The sequence below is a fragment of the Protopterus annectens genome, chromosome 9.part0 (assembly GCF_019279795.1).
Source record: "Protopterus annectens isolate FY-2018-M chromosome 9.part0, PAN1.0, whole genome shotgun sequence".
Taxonomy (NCBI): domain Eukaryota; kingdom Metazoa; phylum Chordata; order Ceratodontiformes; family Protopteridae; genus Protopterus; species Protopterus annectens.
In genome coordinates, this window is record NC_056743.1 from 479,415,651 (window position 1) to 479,434,859 (window position 19,209).

Consider the following 19,209-nt stretch of genomic DNA (forward strand, 5'->3'; position numbering starts at 1 on the left):
ATAATTTATGAGTTGTATCGGGTGCTTGTGCATAAACTACTATTTTCATTTGTTAACTGTAATATGTAATGTAATATCTGCTTTTGAGTTGCATAGTAGTCGCGTTAAGAGGATGGTGCTTGATAATATGGCTTAGGCGGGGGGCGTGACGGGGCGGGATTTGCTACTGCGCATCCTGCGAGGTACTAATCTGTAAGATAACCGAAAAGACAATGTTTCATGAATAAAAAAAGCTTAGTTGCAATTACTAGAATATTTGAAACTAATACAGTGGAATAGTATTATGTCAGTCTGTTGCTTCAAACAGAATGTTTCATAACTTGGTGTTTTTTTAATTAACACAAATGTATAATTGTGGATTACTTGAACTTGCAGTGCACCAACAAAATCCTTGGTGTTATTTACTGCCCTCGTGCTCACTTGAGTTAGAGACCCCCTGAACTACAGTTTCTCATCTTAGCACCCCCTCCCCCATATGGGAATTCTTGCTGTTAAACCTTAGATCAGTCTCCTTCAAAGAATTTAATAACCAGATCAAAAAACTTATGTTCAAAGAAGACTCTTGCAAATGTTTTAAGAGGGGCAGCGTCACGTTAACTGCATTCTGCATAAGACCCTTGATATCACACACTCAAAAATAAATGATTTGGTTTAGTATTGACTTCCAGGTATCATTAAATCTCTCTCCTGCTCTCCCTCAATCCCGTGTTCTTCATAGAAACGCTTTCTAATCATTAATTTCATCTTTTCCCTTTTCATTCTGCCTTTTTCCTCCTTATCAAGAACTGTATATAATGCGAGTACTTCGTTAGATAAAAATGCTGGTATTATTCTAGTCAGTTATATGTAGCTGCTATTTAGCATTTGTCATGCATTTATATTTTTCCCGGCACTGTAAAGGTGATACCATGCACTATAATTCATGTTTGTTTTTGAAATTGGAACTCTGTTCAGTGTTATCCTGTTTAATTTACTGACTGTTCCTGGTATGAACTGGCACACAGTCCATCTAGGCAAGTGGCAGTTCTACCCCGGTTATCAAATAAGTAAATAGACAAAGTTCCGTTCTTAAGAATTATCCCGGTTCAGTTCAGCCCTTGTTTCATTTTCTTTTCGTTTTCCAGTGTTTTATCGTTGCTTATTGAGATACGACGTGAGAATTCCAAGCTGACCCCAACCACAGGATGACGGTTTATCAACAAAAGAACCACCAGAGTGTCTTAAATGTTTTTACAAAAATATACAGTCCATTTAGCATTGTATTAAGACACCTAATTTACTAAATATAATATTCTATTTTTTTTTCTGTGAATGACTTTATTTGTAAGTAGCGTGCATAACATTACGGCTCTTATTGCTCCCAGTTAACTCTTATTTCTATTGTTTAAATCAGATTTATAACAGTTTGCACAATAACTGATGTCGTGCAACTGTTTAGATTACATTCTCCACTTACTAGCATCTGGATTGCGTTTTAAAAAAAGTTAGACAGAAAAGACCCCTTCAGAATATCAACCAAACACACTCGCTTGTATTCGAGTACTGACGGAATGTTCATATTATCCGTCATCTGTCGCTTGTCAGAAGCCCTCTTAATGGGACCCTTCGCATCAGTTGGCCCTCCCTCCCCCCGTGAATGGCTAAGGTTGTTTCAGCAGAAACGACTGTAGGACATCGTATCCTGGTGCCACGTCTGAACAGCTACTGTCACCAAGGGGTGTGAGGCCTACCAGTAAGGACACAAGTATCCGCCCAGTGCGTCGTTTTAACAAATCAATGGGCGAACGTAGAGTGGTGGGATGCCAACGCCAAGTCCTCGTTAGAAAAAAATTGTGTGGTGTGTGAAGTATCAGGAAATAGAGCAGCTTTCAAGTGTGAGAAACAGTATCTGTGTTTGTCAGTAGCTTACAGCCATGTGTGGTAAGTTTTATATATTTACTTTTTCTTTCCAATAGATGCTAAGAATAGATGGGGGTGACCCAGTTATTCTCCATTTAGGTGGTAATAAATGTTTAGTTTTGGAAGGGCACTAAATTGGCAGTCTGGCAACTACTGCATACGCTGTGCGGCATGTGTTCTGGGGAGAAACACATCAGTGCGCTGGTTTTATTTGTCTGCATGAGTGTTACTCTGGCTTACATCAAGTACAGTATATTATATTTTTGTGAGGATATTTCTGATCAGCATGGCCAAGGTGGGAGGTGCTACGGCTAATCATTTCATCTCTTCAGTGCTTACAAGAAAATTGTTATAGTTTTCATCGTCAGCATAATTTACACGTTTAAGTATCTTTCTTTTTTATTCTCTTTATTTTGTAGTAAGAACTTTGGGTTGCAAGCATATAATGAAGGCATTTTTTTTCTTTTTCCCGATAAAATGCGGATTACCTAGGGTTCTCTTAGCACCTTTCAAATTGTACAGGTAAACCAGGAAGTTGCATATGGATTTGCAGTTTGTGACTTTCTGGCTTTGTAATGCAGAACACCATACTTCTCAACTGTCCCTGATTTTGACACACTGTCCCTCTTAATCCCTCCTAAATTTGTGACTTTCTTGGAGATATGGTTGTGATGTACAATCACTAAATATAAGCAGTAATTAGAGGTATAAACTTTTTACTTCAGAAAGTGCATAACAACTCATAATATCTTCTTCTGTTAATGTTTAAAGTTAACAGAACTAATATTTTAAATGTCCCTGATTGTCCCTGGATTTGTCCGTGACTCTTGAGATTTGTCCCTATTTAGTTGAGAGCTATGCAGAACACTCTGTATAAATTTACATATTTGATGTAAGCTTTATGTATGGTTTGGGACTGTGAGTAAATATTTTAGAAAGATTGCTGAGCAGTTTGAACACATCCATTAGATGTAGAAAAATGAATGAAGAGCACAACTGTCTGCTTTTGTATCATGATATAAAAATATAAAAAATGATTTTTTTAAAAATAAAGAATATTTTTATTAATCCGCTCAAAAAAGTAAAAAAAAAATAAGGACGAAGAGTGAAATCTGCAAAAGAAACACAGACAAGCGGATTTCAGAAAAGCATTTGAGTTTGGTTTTACTTATTCTGTTAATGAGGTAGCAGAAGAAGTAGGAGGAATTGTCAAAATCAGCCTCGAATGCTTTTCTGAAATCAGCTTGTCTGTGTTTCTTTTGCAGAGATTTCACTCTTCGTCCTTATTTTTCCTTTTTAGAGTGACTAAATAAAAAGCATTCTTTATTTAAAAAAAATCTTTTTTATATTTTTATTGTATTCCTTTTTAGTTTTTAATGTTTGTATTTACTTATATGTCCCTCTGTGGTTCTGTCAAATTCCTCACTAAACATAGTAAGAAGGCAATTAGCTAGAAAGTGGAAAAAAATGCAGATGAGAAGCTCAGTGTTTTTTTCTTGCTGTCTCACTAGGAACATGACAGAACCACAGAAGAGCTTTCATTTAATTTAGAGAATGTATATTAATTTACAAGAAGAAGCAGAAGAAGAATATATTAATTTACAATCACTTATTCTGTGGTTTTCTCAAATTAATAATATTTTAAGTGTCCCTGATTAGAAGCGGTCTTGTATTGTTGTGTTTTTGGGACTCTGCCCATGCGTGCATGTGTGTGTGTGTGTGTGTGTGTGTGTGTGTGTGTGTGTGTGTGCATGTGTGTGTGTGTGTGTGTTTGCACATCCACTGTAAACAATGACTAAATATACAATTCAGTAACCTTTAAGTTAAAGTAGCATTCTTGCATTATCAGTTCAATCACCTAATTATAACATTTTGATAAAGTATAACTCAGCTTAAAACTTCAATGCAACAGGCTTGTTATAAATACCAAATTCTCATTTAGATAATTTGTAATCTGTCTACATGTTCATAGGTTGTACTAGGCTATCTGCCTGAGGGCGTTTTTAAGCCTAGCCAGAGTGTGTCAGCTTTCGCCGCCCCATTGATTAATTAATTGAGCCTTTGTCAAGCAGAGCCAATGAAGTGATCCCAGGGGTGTATTATCTGTTACCCATCCACTTGTCAAGGCTTCTCTTGAAGAGTGTTAGTGAGGGGCTCTGCCTAATTTTGTTCCAAAGCATGGGGAGTCTCTGTGACAGGAATCTATCCCTCCAGCTTGTTCTATTTATTGTTGTGGCGAGGTTTAGCTCACTAGAGCGTGTGGCTCGCAGTGACTTGGATTTCTTTAGGTGGAGCATGTCCATCAATTCTGAGTTGGACATGGCTTTGTAAGTCAGGCAGAGATCTCCTCTGAGTAAGCGATATGCCACTGAGTACAGCTGGAGTATTTTCAGTCGGGCTGCATAGGACATATGTTTGAGGCCAGTAATTCTCTTGGTGAGGTGCTTTTGTGGTCTTTCCAGCTGTTGGAAGTGTCTTGTGAGGTACATCCCAAATGGGGCATTGTACTCTATGATGGGTCTGATGAGTGATGAGTAGAGGGGCACTATAACCTCTTTATTTCTAGATACAAACCCCTTAGTAATTAGATGGGCCACATAGAAGGATTTCCTAACTGCTTTGGCAATATGATTGTCAAAGGAGAGATTACTATCTACCTGGGTCCCCAGATCTCTTATTACCGCTTCTGTATTAAGGGAGCTGCCGCCTGTGTGGTAATTCATGGGTGTTTTGTTTTTCCCAAACGGGATGACTATGCATTTTTTCGCATTTAGCTTGAGGCCATGACTTTGACACCAGCTGTCTATCTCAGTAAGGCCTTTTTGAAGGATGTCTTTGTCAGCCGGAGAGTCAGTTATGACTCCCAGTTTGCAGTCATCAGCGAACTTGGTTAGCCATAGTCCTCCTGTGTTTGCCTGTACTTCTGAGAAATATATGCTGAACAGTAGGGGTCCCAGAACCGAGTCTTGCAGGACACCACTTGTGACTGGTTTAGAGTCGGACCTGGAGCCCGCTATTCTTACCATGTGAGTTCTGCCTGTAAGCCAGTTGGCAACCCATCTTGTGACATAGGGGTTTATGTTCAGGCTGGTGAGTTTTTCTATAATACTCGAGTGAGGAATGGTATTGAACGCCTTGGTGAGATCAAGGTAGGCTGTGTGAACCACCTTTCCCTCGTCTATGGCCTTGATGACTGTCTCGAAGAAGTCAACCAGGTTTAGTAGGCATGATCTGCCCTTAACAAAGCTGAACTGGTTCGGGTCAAGTGTTTAGAGGTTCCCAATATCTTTGTTAATGAGTTCCATGATGATGCGCTCCATAGCCTTGCAGACCAGGCTAGTCAGGCTTATGGGACGATAGTTACCAGGGTCAGTTGTGGCCCCTCCTTTGTGGAGCGGAATAACCGTTGCTGTGCGCCATTCTATGGGCATGTAGCTTGTGGAGAGGCTGAGGTTGAACAGTGTGTTTAGGTGGGGGGGTTAGTTCATTCTGTAGTTCGTGCAAGACGAAGCCTGGGACACCATCTGGCCCCATTGACGCTGTGTTTTTGGCTTTTGAAAGGGCTGTTTTCACCTGTACTTCTGTGATTTCCGTGACACTGCACTTTTCCGGTATTGTTGTGGGCCCTTTTGAAGGTGAGAGGGAGGTGAAGTTTGCACTGAATCTATCTGCCAGGATGTTGGCAATATTAGTAGGTTCAGTATATTTTGTACTATTTTGCACTATCTCAGAGCATATCTGCGAGTTGCCACTTAGATTCTTGACATAACTAAAGAAGGCTTTGTGGTTATCTTTCGAAGCCTTGGCTATTTTTTTTCGAAGTTAGCCTTGGATGATTTTATGAGGGACCTTAGTTTCTTACTGATACTGATCAGGGATGTCTTTCCTTCTTGGGATTTGCTTTTTTTCTGAACTAGTTTCCTCCTTCTGTTGTATAACCTGTTTATGGCAGGGGTACACCAGTCTGGTTTCCTTCTCTTAGGGGAGTGAGCCTTGGTCTTGCTAGGGATGGCACGATCCATGCATCCTTGTAGGTGCTCATAGTGTGCAATTGTAAAGGATTCTGCATCTTGGGCAGTGTTATCCTTTAGCGTGGGGGCTGTGCAACTTACCACCTCTGCCTTAAGTAAGGTGAAGTTTGCTTTAGAAAAGTTTTTCACTGTGGTTTCCTTGGTTGGGGGTGGTGGTGGGGTGTGGACATCCAGGGTAATTAGTTTATGGTCTGATCTAACCAGTGATGGGTTGACCTCCGGTATGGAACACCTGTCTCCCATGTTGGTGATGACCAGGTCCAATATGTTGTGGTCTCTGGTAGGGGTGTTTACCAGCTGATCCAGGGCATTTGAGTTGATAAATTCCAGGAAGCGCTGAGCCTGGGAGTTTGTACTCAAGTAGTTTATCCAGTTAATGGTAGGGTAATTGAAATCACCCAATATCAGGGTGTTCTGTAGGACCTTCATGTTTTCCATTGTCTCCAGAAAGGCGGAGTGGTGGTCCTGGGTCATGGAGGGTGATCTGTAGCAGGCCACAATTTGCATTGCAGATTTGCCCGATGTTAGTTGCACATGGATGATCTCAGAGGTATCATGCTGCGCCACTAACCTGGAGGTGTGAGTATCCTTGATGAATATGGATACACCCCCTCCTTTTGTGTTTCGGTCCGTGTTCTGTGGCTGAAATGTGTGGTATGAGTTGTAGCACAGTAGTGCTGGAGTGCTCTCTGGAGCCTTGAACCAGGTTTCAGTTACTGCACAGATGTCGACGTTCTCCATACTTAGGAGTGCTTCGAGCGCATGCATTTTGAGATTTAAACTCCTGGCATTGAGTAGCATAACCCTCATTTTTTTACTTGTACTGTTTACAGTGGTGGGTTTGAATTTTGAGCCTTGCCTAAAAAAGGCACTATGGGGGCAGCAAGAACTTTGGTCAGTAATCGAAAGCCAAGGGGTGACAGGTGTAAGCCGTCACATGCAGAGCAACTCGGCTTGTCGAGCATGTCATCCCAGGCTGACAGACACTGGATCCCCTTTGAATGACACCAGAAGCTTAGCCAATTGTTGAAATTGATCATTTTTTCTTTATACTGAGGTATCATTCTTGGTGTGGGCAGGATGCTACTCAGGGTCAGGGTCATACCCACCTGGGCTACATGAACAGAGAGCTCTTCCATGTCTCTTTTCATGTAGTCCATGGAGGTACGTCTCAGGTCATTCACACCAACATGAACAATGACAGAGTCATATTTGTACTTGTTCTGGAGTGACCTGAGTGCTTGTGTTATGTGGCGGATTCTGGCTCCCGATAGGCAGCTAACAGTAACCTTCTCCTTGTCCAGCCTAGTGAGTGGGGCGTCAGTGTGCCTGACTATCGAGTCACTTATTACTAGTGTGTTAGGTATGTTATTTCACCTTAAGGGCTGTGATTGTGCGGCACATTGAGTTTGTGTTTTATGTGTTGTCTGGTTTGTGATGGGAGGTTCAGGTTTTGTGGGTGTCTGCTTTGGAGCTCTCTGTTGCTTTTGCAGGTTTTTATTTAGTGCCTCAGAGTATGATTTTGTGTATTTATGTGTATTTTTTGCCAGTGCTGGTTTAGTAGGTCTATGTGAGGCTGGAGGTGTTGTGCAAGTGTTAACCTTCTCCTCATGACTGTCTGTTCCAGTTTTGGGTGGAGAGACTTTAGCCTCCAGTTTGGCTGTTTAATTGCATCTCTCGCATATGTTAGTCTTTTGTGGTAGGAGGAGAGGGCTGTTTGTGTACATGAGGCAGTTGTAACATTGCCTCAGGATACCCAGATTCACCAGCTGGACTGGACAGTACACCTGAAGTTGCCCTTTGGTCAAGCCTGAATAGTAGGGTGAGCTGCTTAGTCGCTTGGTTGGTGAGGGGTGGATAAAGAGCCTTGTCCTGCTAGGCAGTCAAGTGTTGGGGTATATTTGTGCTTTCTATTAGGTCTGAGCAAGTGCTGGACTGTAGGATGCCTTTTGAGTGCTTAGGTTGAGTGTTAGACTAGTTTCAATTGAAAAACTGAAGAGGAGACTTAGTGGAGCCGGGAATAATTTAACCCTAGCTAACCAGTGCTGCCCAGCGCACAAAACCGTACAAACGCAGTTTTTAAACTACTAACTTCTGGGCTGGAACCACTCCTCCAGGGTCAGATGGCTGCTCAAAGTTCTCCTCTCTCACAGGTGAACAGAGAAACTTCCCTCTATCCAAGTAAGGTATGGGCAACTCAGAAACATGTAATACAGCCCTGAATTCAGCGCTAGCCTGAAAACTGGACTATACAAGCTTAGAAAGGCGGGAAACAAGAATTTTTTTTAAAAGATAAGGCAAAAACAGTAAAAAGTACACTTAAAACAGCTTTAAACGACTACAGGCGATCAGAAAAGGCTATCGCACTTTAGTGTGTAGCCTACAACAGTTAATTTATTTAAACAAAAAACAACTTTTTAAAAATGCAGGCAGTCAAATAAGTACAATATGTGAAAAAAAACAAGCTTTTAAATCACAATAAGTGCTGGAAAAATCAGCATTTAGGAGGAAAACATTTAAGTACAGCAAGAAAATACAGAAAACTGATACTCAATCACTCCAAAGTCTCTATTTTAAGCTAGAAGGCTTGTATCAGTTTAAGGCTTTCTAGTGCTTTCCAGTAAGTTAGTTACAGGAAAGATGGGAAACAAGTGCAGATGTGGTCTTTTAAACCAGAAAGTTGAACGAGATGGACAACTTCCCAAATGATCAATAAACTAGAATTCCTGGGCCAAGAACCACTCTTGTGGTAGACAGGCTACCTAGTACTTACCACTCCCACTGATAAGCTAGAAGGCTGCACTCCAACACAAAGGCTTGGGGGGCTCAGAAGCTTACAAACAGTCCTGGATACAGCAAATCTGTACCTGGACTAAACTAGTTACGGGAAAGGTGGGGATCAAGCGCAAACACTGGCTTTAAAACCAGAAAGTTGAGAGAGATGGAAAAACTGCCCAAACGGCCAATAAACTACAATTTCTGGGCCAGAACCACTCCTCTTGTGGTAGATAGGCTACCTAATGCTTACCACTCCCACTGATAAGGTAGAAGGCTTCCCTCCAACACAGAAAGGCTTGCAGGGCTCAGAAGCTTACAAACAGTCCTGGATACAGCAAATCTGTACCTGGACTAGACTAGTTACGGGAAAGGTGGGGATCAAGCGCAAACATGGGCGTTAAAACCAGAAAGTTCAGAGAGATGGAAAAAACTGCCCAAATGGCCAATAAACTACAATTTCTGGGCCAGAACCACTCCTCTTGTGGTAGCTAGGCTACCTAATGCTTACCACTCCCACTGATAAGGTAGAAGGCTTCCCTCCAACACAGAAAGGCTTGCAGGGCTCAGAAGCTTACCAACAGTCTTGGATACAGCAACTTTGTATCTGGACTAGGCTAGTAACAGGAAAGGTGGGAAACAGCACGAGTGTGGCTTTTAAACCAGAAAGTTGAAAGAGATGGGGAAAAACTGCCCAAACGGCCAGTAGCTACAATTTCTGGGCCAGGAACCACTCCTCTTGTGGTAGGCAGGCTACCTAATGCTTACCACTCCCACTGATAAGCTAGAAGGCTTCCCTCCAACACAGAAAGGCTTGGGGGGCTCAGAAGCTTACAAAGAGTCTTGGATACAGCAAATCTGTACCTGGACTAGACTAGTTACAGGAAAGGTGGGGAACAAGCTCAAACTCAGGCTTTTAAGCCAGCAAGTTGAAAGAGATGGAAAACTGCCTAAACGGCCAGTAAACTACAATTTATGGGCCAAAACCCACTCTTCCCATGATAGATAGGCTACCTGATGCGTACCACTCCCACTGATAAGCTAGAAGGCTTCCCTCCAACACAGAAAGGCTTGGGGGGCTCAGAAGCTTACAAAGAGTCCTGGATACAGCAAATCTGTACCTGGACTAGACTAGTAACAGGAAAGGCAGGAAACAAGCACAAACACGGGCTTTTGAATCAGAAGGTTGAAAGAGATGGAAGAGCTTCCCAAATGGCCAGTAAACTATAATTTCTGGGCCAGAAACCTCTCCTCCTGTGGTATATAGGCTACCTAGTGCTTACCACTCCCACTGATAAGCTAGAAGGCTTCCCTCAAACACAGAAAGGTTTAGGGGACTCAGCAGCTTACAAACAGTCCTGGATTCAGCAAGTCTGTATCTGGACTAGACAAGTTACAGGAAAGGCAGGAAACAAGCTAAGATTTTTTTTCTTTTTTTAATAGAAAAGCAGCTAAAACAGCAGTAAGTACAATTCAAATGCAGTGCAGGCTAGCACACGTGTATCAGTATTATGGCAAATGCAGTTTAATTAATTGCAATTAAATTAACAAATGACTAAAAAACAAGTGCAGAAGGCATTAAATTAGAAGGCTACTAACAAGCAGTAATAAGTGCAGGGTAAGTAACAGCACACAGAACAGCAACTAAGACAGTTACAGTAAGAGCCGCTGAATATATATATATATATATATATATTTTTTTTTTTATTTTTTTTTTTTTTTTTTTTTTTTTTTTTGAGGGTTGGGAACACAGCAGGATTAAGAGGCTACAGGGGTTGTCCTTCTCAAATGCTCTCTTTGTATACAGTAGGAGTGCCTGAAATCAGAATATGATCTCACCACACTCAATTGAGTGAGCAAATGAGATAGGCCCAGAAGGAATATCCAAATACAAATTTACAAGAGGGGTGGGCAGTTTCAAAGCCACCAAGATTAACAAAGACAAGAACAGGGAGGGTGAGTGGGAAAAACACAGTGGAGACAACAAGAGACAGAAATAATACAGCACCACTATGAATAATAGGCAAGTGTATAAATACAGCACAGTGCAAATTAAGTTGCAAAAAGTATACTTATCAGTTTGAAATAGATTCCAGTTCTGCAGCTCAAAGCAAATCTATCAGCTTTCCAGCAGTTCACAGAAATGCAGTCTGTATTGTAATTACAGCAAGATACACCTGAGGCAGTGACTAACAGCTAGGATGTCGGCTGGCTCAACAACCCCCTCACTGAAACTAGTTTGAGCTACCCTGAGAAAAAAAAACACAGTGGAGACAACAAGAGACAGAAATAATACAGCACCACTATAAATAATAGGCAAGTGTATAAATACAGCACAGTGCACATTAAGTTGTAAAAAGTGTACTTATCAGTTTGAAATAAATTCCAATTCTGCAGCTCAAAGTAAATCTATCAGCTTTCCAGCAGTTCACAGAAATGCAGTCTGTATTGTAATTACAGCAAGATACACCTCAGGGAATGACTAACAGATAGGATGTGGGCTGGCTCAACAACCCCCTCCCTGAAACTAGTTTGAGCTACCCTGAGAAAAAACACAGTGGAGACAACAGGAGACAGAAATAATACAGAACCACTATAAATAATAGGCAAGTGTATAAATACAGGACAGTGCAAATTAAGTTGCAAAAGGTGTACTTATCAGTTTGAAGTAGATTCCAATTCTGCATCTCAAAGCAAATCTATCATCTTTCCAGCAGTTCACAGAAATGCCTTAGTGTTGAATTAGTTGTCAGTTTTTAATGCAGCTAACACTTTGCTAAACCAAGAGCATAGTTAGTAAGTATTCTGGAGCTGTTGCAAAGCATTTATCTTCCTCCAAGTACTGATTCTTTTGTGCTGGGAAGTCATAGTTTGCATATTGTTTGTATTGCAACATTCTGTATGTCGCTTTCCTGCTAACTTTAACCTCATTATTTTAAACTGGTTTGTTGTGTTTTGCTTTAACATTTGCTGGGTTCAATGAAAATGAAGTAGCCCTTAAGAAGATTTTTTTGTTTAGTTTATGCACTAAATGTGTATGTTCTATGAGCAATGTTCGTTGTTTCCCAGGTTGTTAGTTGCCATCATTTTATAACTGTTTTAAGTAGTTTTAATTTTTATATGTCAGAGACTGTATGTTGCTTAGTAAATGTATACATGTTGGAAGACAAAAGATGTGAGGAAAGTTGAATGAGCAAGTAAACTGTGGATTCTTTTGTTAACTAGAGAGTAAAATAATTGTATTGTGAGTGAATGGCATCTTGTTGCAGTTGGGCTTATATTTTAACAATCAGCAAATTATGTTTTACTAAGCTAAATTTGAAGTGGTAAGCAATCTTGGAGTTAGTTATTTATTTTACATTTGTTGACCGGGATAGTCCGACTGGATACATGTCCTTTTTCAGTGTAGGCCCAGGGAGAAACTAATGTGATTTATAGAATACAGGAAACACACTGTTTATACAAATTTTTTAAATCAGAAATGAGTACTATACATGTGTAGTACAAAAAGATTGAAGATAGAATTATTAAATTCTACATTAGGACACTTAGTATGCATAATACAGTTGTGTTAAAGTTCTTGAGACACAGAGATGGTGCTAGTCAGGATTAGAGCAAGGGCATAGCCAGTGTGATGTAAAATATTTTTTGAGATTTTCTTTGAATAGTATTAGTGAGTTCAAGAGTAAGGTCAGCAGGGAGTTGATTCCAGGTTTTGTCAACTGAGTTGGCAAACAAGGCGTCACCAGCTGTGTTGTTGGATTTGACTGTTTAGATCAGTAGTCTATTGATCAACATTTTCTGTGAATATTATATGGGCTGACAATATTTTTGAGTGCTGGTGTATTATCAGGGTGGTAGAGTGTTTTATGAGCTACTATGAGCTGGTTAGTCTGTAGTAGGGAAGGTAGTTCAAGCCACCCTAGAAGACATAGGTTGCGACAGTGGTGAGTCCCATTGGTTGAACCAGTGGCAAATGTAGCTATGTGTTTATAACAGTAGGATAATTTGTTAATTTCAGTTGTGCACAGGTTTGTGAGTAGAGGGGAGGCATAAAGGAAGGTAGATAGGAGATGAGAATGGGCAATAGCAGTTCTAGCAAGAGGAGTGAGGAAAGGTTTGAGCTTGTAAAGAAGTCCAAGTTTTTTGTTTATGGTTTTGATGGTTTGATTGACATTTGCATCAAATGTAAGATTATTGCCTACCATGACTCCCAGGAGTTTGGTTTGGGCTTCAGGGGAGATAGTAGTTCCATTGTTAGATATGATGGTAATGGTTGGAGGGTTGGACCTACAAGTGGGAGTGAACAGGTGCAACTTTGTTTTTTAGGGTTTAGTAACAGACGGCGATTAGTGAGCCAATGTTCAACAGTATTGGAAGTATTCTGGGTTAAAGACTGCAGATCTGCGTGTTAGGTGGCTGAGCAGATCAATGTGAAGTCGTCTGCATATTGAATACATGTTAGTTACACTATGTTCTACAATATGTTATACAATATGTTATGCATGTTGAATACATGTTTATAGGTTCATATGTTCATAGATGGGTTATGCATGTTGAATACATGTTTACTGATTATAGATTACACTATGCACAGCTGTATAGATGCAGTGTATTATCAAACATCCTGTTTTGTCTATTTAGTGTATACTGTACGTCAGGTATGTATGAGTAACCTAGATTATGTCATTTATTGCTTATGTGCTTTATACTGACTGTATATATGTTATTTGTAGTCCCCTTTCTGTTTATTTCACTGCAGGCTACCACACACTTAGAAGTGAGTCTCTTTGCATTTATTATTTCAAATAAACGTTCAGTTTACATGCTGGCAGTTAACTACTCATTCTAATGGTGTTTGGAGAGCTGTGATCTGAGGTATTGACAGCTATACCAGGAGAAGTAGGACAGTGGATGTGTAACATATGCCAGCACAGCTAGCTGGAATGTAGTAAAGAATTATATGTTATTTGAATATCAAACTGATTTGTACAGATGCTTTTGTTGAAAATGCATTTGTAAAGTTGTTTGTGTTTAAAATGTATCAACAGTGTGTCCTGCTGGAAAGAAAAGAAACGTACATGCATTATTGTAATTGTTTAAATGTATATATTGAAACAGAGGATATTGGAAGCGAAGAGGTTAATCTCAGTCCCAGGTAACTTTGAAAAATAGTTGAAACAAATTAGGCGATAAAGATTGTATCTTACAGTTCTGGCTGCAGCCAGAGACAGAATGTCTGGGAAACCAAGTATTAGGAAGCCTTCTTTATTGTCTCTCTCAGGTAGCTAATTGCTTCTCTGGAAGGGTAGAGGTTTGAAATTGTTTTATGACTTCCAGGAGCTGCAGCAGATCTGAACAAAGCTCTGTCTGTGTGCATGGTAACACATATGTGCTAAAATCCTGGCAGCTTCTAGTGTTGGTGATAGTGTGAAAAACAGCATCAGATGACCAGATGTATGTGATGTCATTCTGGAATCCATCACTAAAATAACGTTTAATACTAGGTGAGACTGAAGTCTCACTGCAGTCTGTTTTTGAAACCTGACGTCGAAGGATAACTCACCTACTCCATCTTGCCTTGGTGTAGTATGTAATGTAACTAGGGAATAGTATTCTTTAGATTAGTCAGGAAAATATAGTGAGATTAGTTAAGTGCTGTTTTTCTGTATCTGTGTGAATCTGTTTGTCTGTGTTATTTTAATGTTTCCTGTGTCTAAACTGTGGTGTTTATTGTAAGCAGAAATTACTATTTTCATGTTCTTTTATTATTAAATATATTTAAACTTTTCATTGCGGCTGGTCCTTTTAAAAAATATTAAAGTTTTGAGAATATTTGCTTATATTGATTTGTTAATAACTCTGGCTACTCCCGACTGTTTGGTCAACATTACCATTTGTATTAATATTAGCTTTACTCAGTATAATTTGACACCCTTTAAGAGCCTTACAGTAACTGACTGGTGGCAGTGAATCCACCTTATAGTCTGAGCTGGTAGAGCGGGTAATCTGTGCCATCCTTTATCAGGGTGTGTGTGTGTGTGTGTGTGTGTGTGTGTGTGTGTGTGTGTGTGTGTGTGTGTGTGTGTGTGTGTGTGTGTGTGTGTGTGTGTGTAAATTAAATCTCAAAGAGTGTGTATGTCAGCTACTTGTAACAGGGACATGAACACTGGTTTCATGGAGAGGGTGCTGGAGGACTTAGTTTGGACATCGGCTGAGGACTTAACCCTACACCTGTGCCAGTGAGGAGCCTTGCTGGATCCCTGGAGGGAGACAGATATTAAGAAATCCAGACCCCGGGTTGACTGTGTTCTCTGTGTGCACTTAAGGGAAATTGTGCTTGATGCAGAGAGGTCTGCATCTCTAAATACTGAGTGTATCCATTTGTATTCCAGGTGAACGTCCCTTTCCAGTGTCAGTGGTGAGGATTCAGGCTCCTTGATTACTGGCCCAGAGTGGAGACATTACAGCTTCTTTCATATTTGGCACTTCGCTTTACTTTTTGTGTCCCAATTTTATTTATCATTATTTCTTAGTGTACAGTGTAGTATGAATCACTAGATGGTTACATGCATGCATCTGACAAGTCTGTAAGACTGGAAATAAAGAACTGTGGACTTTTTTAACTTCCAACATTCAGTGCAAAATTGGGAACAATGGTGCATATTTATGTGTTAAGGGGTTTACCTTTAAATCGTCGATCACACTTTGTCGAACGGCCACTTTATCGACGCGGTTTGCACAAACCAAAACCGCGAAAAAGTTTAAACATCGAAAAACATTCGACATTTCCGGCCGCACAGCACCTCCACACCAATGCTACCATGTGTCAAAAAGGGTCGAGGTTTTGACGTTCACATATTTGAATTCGGCATTGGAAACGTTCGCATTTCGGCATTCGTGGAAGTCGTGTCACCCATATCGGGATAGACAATATAAAGGTAAACCATGATAAGGTGAATGTTGGTTCTGCAGTAATTTACTACTGTGTGTCTCTAGAACATATGTAACTGTGGGCATTTGGCCCAGTAAACAAGCTATTAATATATGCAGTGTTTCTTTAAAATGCAGCATGCGAATGTGGAATATGAGTAGGTGTGTGTGTGTGTGTGTGTGTGTGTGTGTGTGTGTGTGTGTAGGAAATGATGTAGGGAGATGTGAGTGTGTGTGTTTAAGGACGTTCATAGTACAGTGCATCCTGTTCTGTCCCTGTGTGGTTCTGTCATGTCTTTGTGGGTGTGTCCCTCACCAACGAGAACCTCTGTGTTTTTTTCACCTTCTCGCGAGAGCATGACAGATCTACAGCGGGTTACAGCCACAAAGCCAATTTCAATAAAAAAGCATTTTGAAAAGCAGCAGGAGTACTACAGTTTAGTGTGCAGGTGAAACTTGTCCAAGAATACAAATTAAAGTTGTACTTCTTAGCTGTCCCTGATTCTTACTCAGATTTTAGCTCTGCCCCTCTTAATCCCTACCCAAACTAGTTACTTTTAGAGAAAATGTGGTGCATTTCACTTAATAACTACTTATTGTAATTAGTTATAGGCTGCTGTTGCTTCAGAAAATGTATATTATTTCACAATTATCTAATCCTGTTAATGCCTCAGGTTAATGGTATTAAGATTTTAAACGCTGCCCTGATTATTTCTTTATTTGTTCCTGTTTCTGCTGAGAATTGTCCATGACTCGTTGAGGGTAGTGGTTGTGGTTGTAAGTTTAAGTGGCTTTGGACAGTTCATTCTCAGTACCTGTTCTGTCTTCATCTTCCCAAAGTCTGAACGTTATTCGTTTTCATTCTCTTTCTAGAATGTGTCTGACTTGCTTTTGCTGAACTTTGAAGATAAGACGTGCTGGCCACCAAGTGAAGACATGGCATTCATAGACTAGTTTGCTGCAATTGTAAATATGATTCCTTGATGTAGTGAAATGACTTCATGACTACATTTATTTATTTGAATTTAGTAACTGGGAAGGCCCAGATGAGCAGGGACTGTTTGCATTAGAGGCCTGGGGTGATGCATCAAATACATTCAGTGTGAGGTAGATAGCAAAAAGCTTTAGTATTATGTTTACATAATACAGAACAGTTCAATAGTAGCACACATATGCACAGGTAATTGGTGTATGTAAGAGCAAAGGAAATATTGTTTACACTGAATTCAGTTTGAATATATGCTTTTTGCATTGGTAGAGAAAGATATATAATAAAGGGAGAGTAGCTTTACTGCAGGTTAATGGAGTGGCACAGAAAGGGTAAGTGTGAGGAACAAAGTAAAGAGGGAAGCTTTAGCTGGATGGAGATGGAGTGATGGGGTGAGTGTATGTGTAAGGAATGAGAGGACAGGATAACGGAAGTGAGGAATGAGAGGACAGGATAACGGAAGTATGTTCTGTGAGTTGATCAGCTCTAGTTGATCATAGAATATCATACAGTGTACAAGTCAGCTGTTCCATAGAGCCATTTATGCCTTGCTAGTACCCACCTTTAGGCTGTGTCTTTTCTCCAGGAGCAATAGGCCTGTCATACCTGGGTTGAATTTATGAATACCTACACAGCTGTCCAGTTCCATCTTGAAGGAAGAAAGTGTAAAAGTGACAAACCTGCCTGTTCACTGTGATTTGTTTAAAACAGTTTCAGATCTGTGGTTTTAGTGTTCACTGGACTATTCGATTTGTGGGGAGATAAGAGATCTTTGACTGCTAGATCTCTGTTGGCCAGAAGGCAAGGCATAGATCATCCCTAAGGAATCTGTAGGACTGGAATAAAGCCTCCAACCTTTCTTGATTGTGCAGGTCCTTTAGTCACATAATCTTTTTTTGTCAGGAACCTTTGATGGGTTAGTTACTTGGGGAGTATGGCTGCTTAAGAGGAGATGTTCTTGCGGAGGTTACCCCACACTTATGATTACTTCTTGAAACCAAGTGATACTGGAAAGTTTTGTCAAATGCATCTTTGGTAGCCATTAGGCAGACTTTTGTTGGCAGATTATTCCAATGCTTACATCTAGTAAAGATTCTTTAGATATGTTTGAGATGGACAGAGTTAGAACTTAGATAGAATTGGGTGTGTCAGTGAACCTCGTAAGAGTAAGTTGGAGAGAGTGAGAGACATTTTAAAGTGAAGAATAATTTATGAGCAGATTTAAACTTCAGCATGTCCACACAGTGTCTACATCTTAGCTATTTAAGGTGAAGAACTGGAATTGAGTGATTTGTTCAAATTCACTGTGTGATTATCAGTTTGCTGCATTATTTTTTTTCTTTTAGACAGAGTTGGTGTAGATGTGTAAAAATATATTAAGTATGTAGTAGGTGAGGTTGGAGAAATGCTCCAGATTTTGCAAAATGCATGGAGTGGATCATAATTTATTGCAGTTTGTATAATATGCCCATCTTCTGACTGGTTTGAGTCAGTACATCATAGACAGGCAGATCAAGCTTTGGCTGTCTGTCATTTGAGGCCCAGTAGTTTAAAAGAAGAATTGATTCAGCTGGAGTGTTATTAGAAAAAGAAATAAGAAGGCATAGGTCATTAAAAAAAAACATGGGATAGGTTTTGTTAGCGTTGAAATGTATAGCTGAAATTGTTAACCAGGACCAAATGATGTTAAAACTACATCTTGAAGAACTGTTGGGAGATTGCATGGTTAGTGCACAGCATACTGTCTTTGATTCATCCATGTACTGTACAGGACTGTCATCATCCCTATGTCCTGCCATGTAACTAACAAGTATAGGGAATAAAAATAAACCAAATATGATGCCCTAGGAATACTAGTGGATACTGGGGGGGGGGGTCTTCCCCCAGAATATCTTGGGCCTCTCTTTGTAAATACTTTGAGAACCAGTGGACCACACTGAGTAGCTAACTGCAGCTGGTGAACATTTTGAGAAGATGATGGCTGATGGTATCAAGTATTTTTGAAAGATCAAGGACTTTTTGCCCAACATCTGTTGGATGAAACAGAAACTCTCCTGTGACTGCCAAAGGTGGTTTCAAAAGCTAAGCAAAAGTCTTTGTAAAAACTGAAACCACACCACCACAGGCTGCTAAAAATATGCTCTTCAGAATAAAAAAAAACTTTAATTGTCAGGACTTAAAATGAGATGTAAAGCAATAAAACAGAGCTCCTGTTGATTTGCCAAAATGAGACGTAAAGCAATAAAACAAAGCTCTTGTTGATTTTTATATGATGAGCACTTTCGACTAGAAGCCTTCCTAATGTCATAAAGAATCAGGTACATTCCTTCATGTTTAAAGCCATTGATAGTGTCTTTGAAGGTCCTAGAGGTGGAGATATAAGCAACAGGACTGAAATATATGAGGTGAACTGGATTATCAGTCTCCGAGCAGATCGCTGTCTGGGCCTTGGTACCACTTAAACTGATTTTAAAGGCAAGTTGCATATCCATATGTTGACAAGCGCACAAAGGAATGTAAAGTTTTCAATATAAGGATGTTGTACAGAGATAAGTGAAGTATTAAGCACTGAGGAGCAAAGAA

General features: G+C 40.1%; 1 protein-coding gene across 1 annotated transcript in view; it reads left to right on the forward strand.

Annotated features, from left to right (window-relative positions):
- The first annotated feature begins 1,705 nt into the window (after positions 1 to 1,705).
- The window catches only part of LOC122811285 (glutamine--fructose-6-phosphate aminotransferase [isomerizing] 1), a 1,619,377-nt gene continuing 1,601,873 nt past the window's right edge, over positions 1,706 to 19,209 (forward strand). Inside the window, exon 1 of the mRNA XM_044083027.1 lies at positions 1,706 to 1,920. Coding sequence (XP_043938962.1) covers positions 1,914 to 1,920 — 7 coding nt within the window. The 5' untranslated portion in view covers positions 1,706 to 1,913. The remainder of the gene's footprint in view (positions 1,921 to 19,209) is intronic.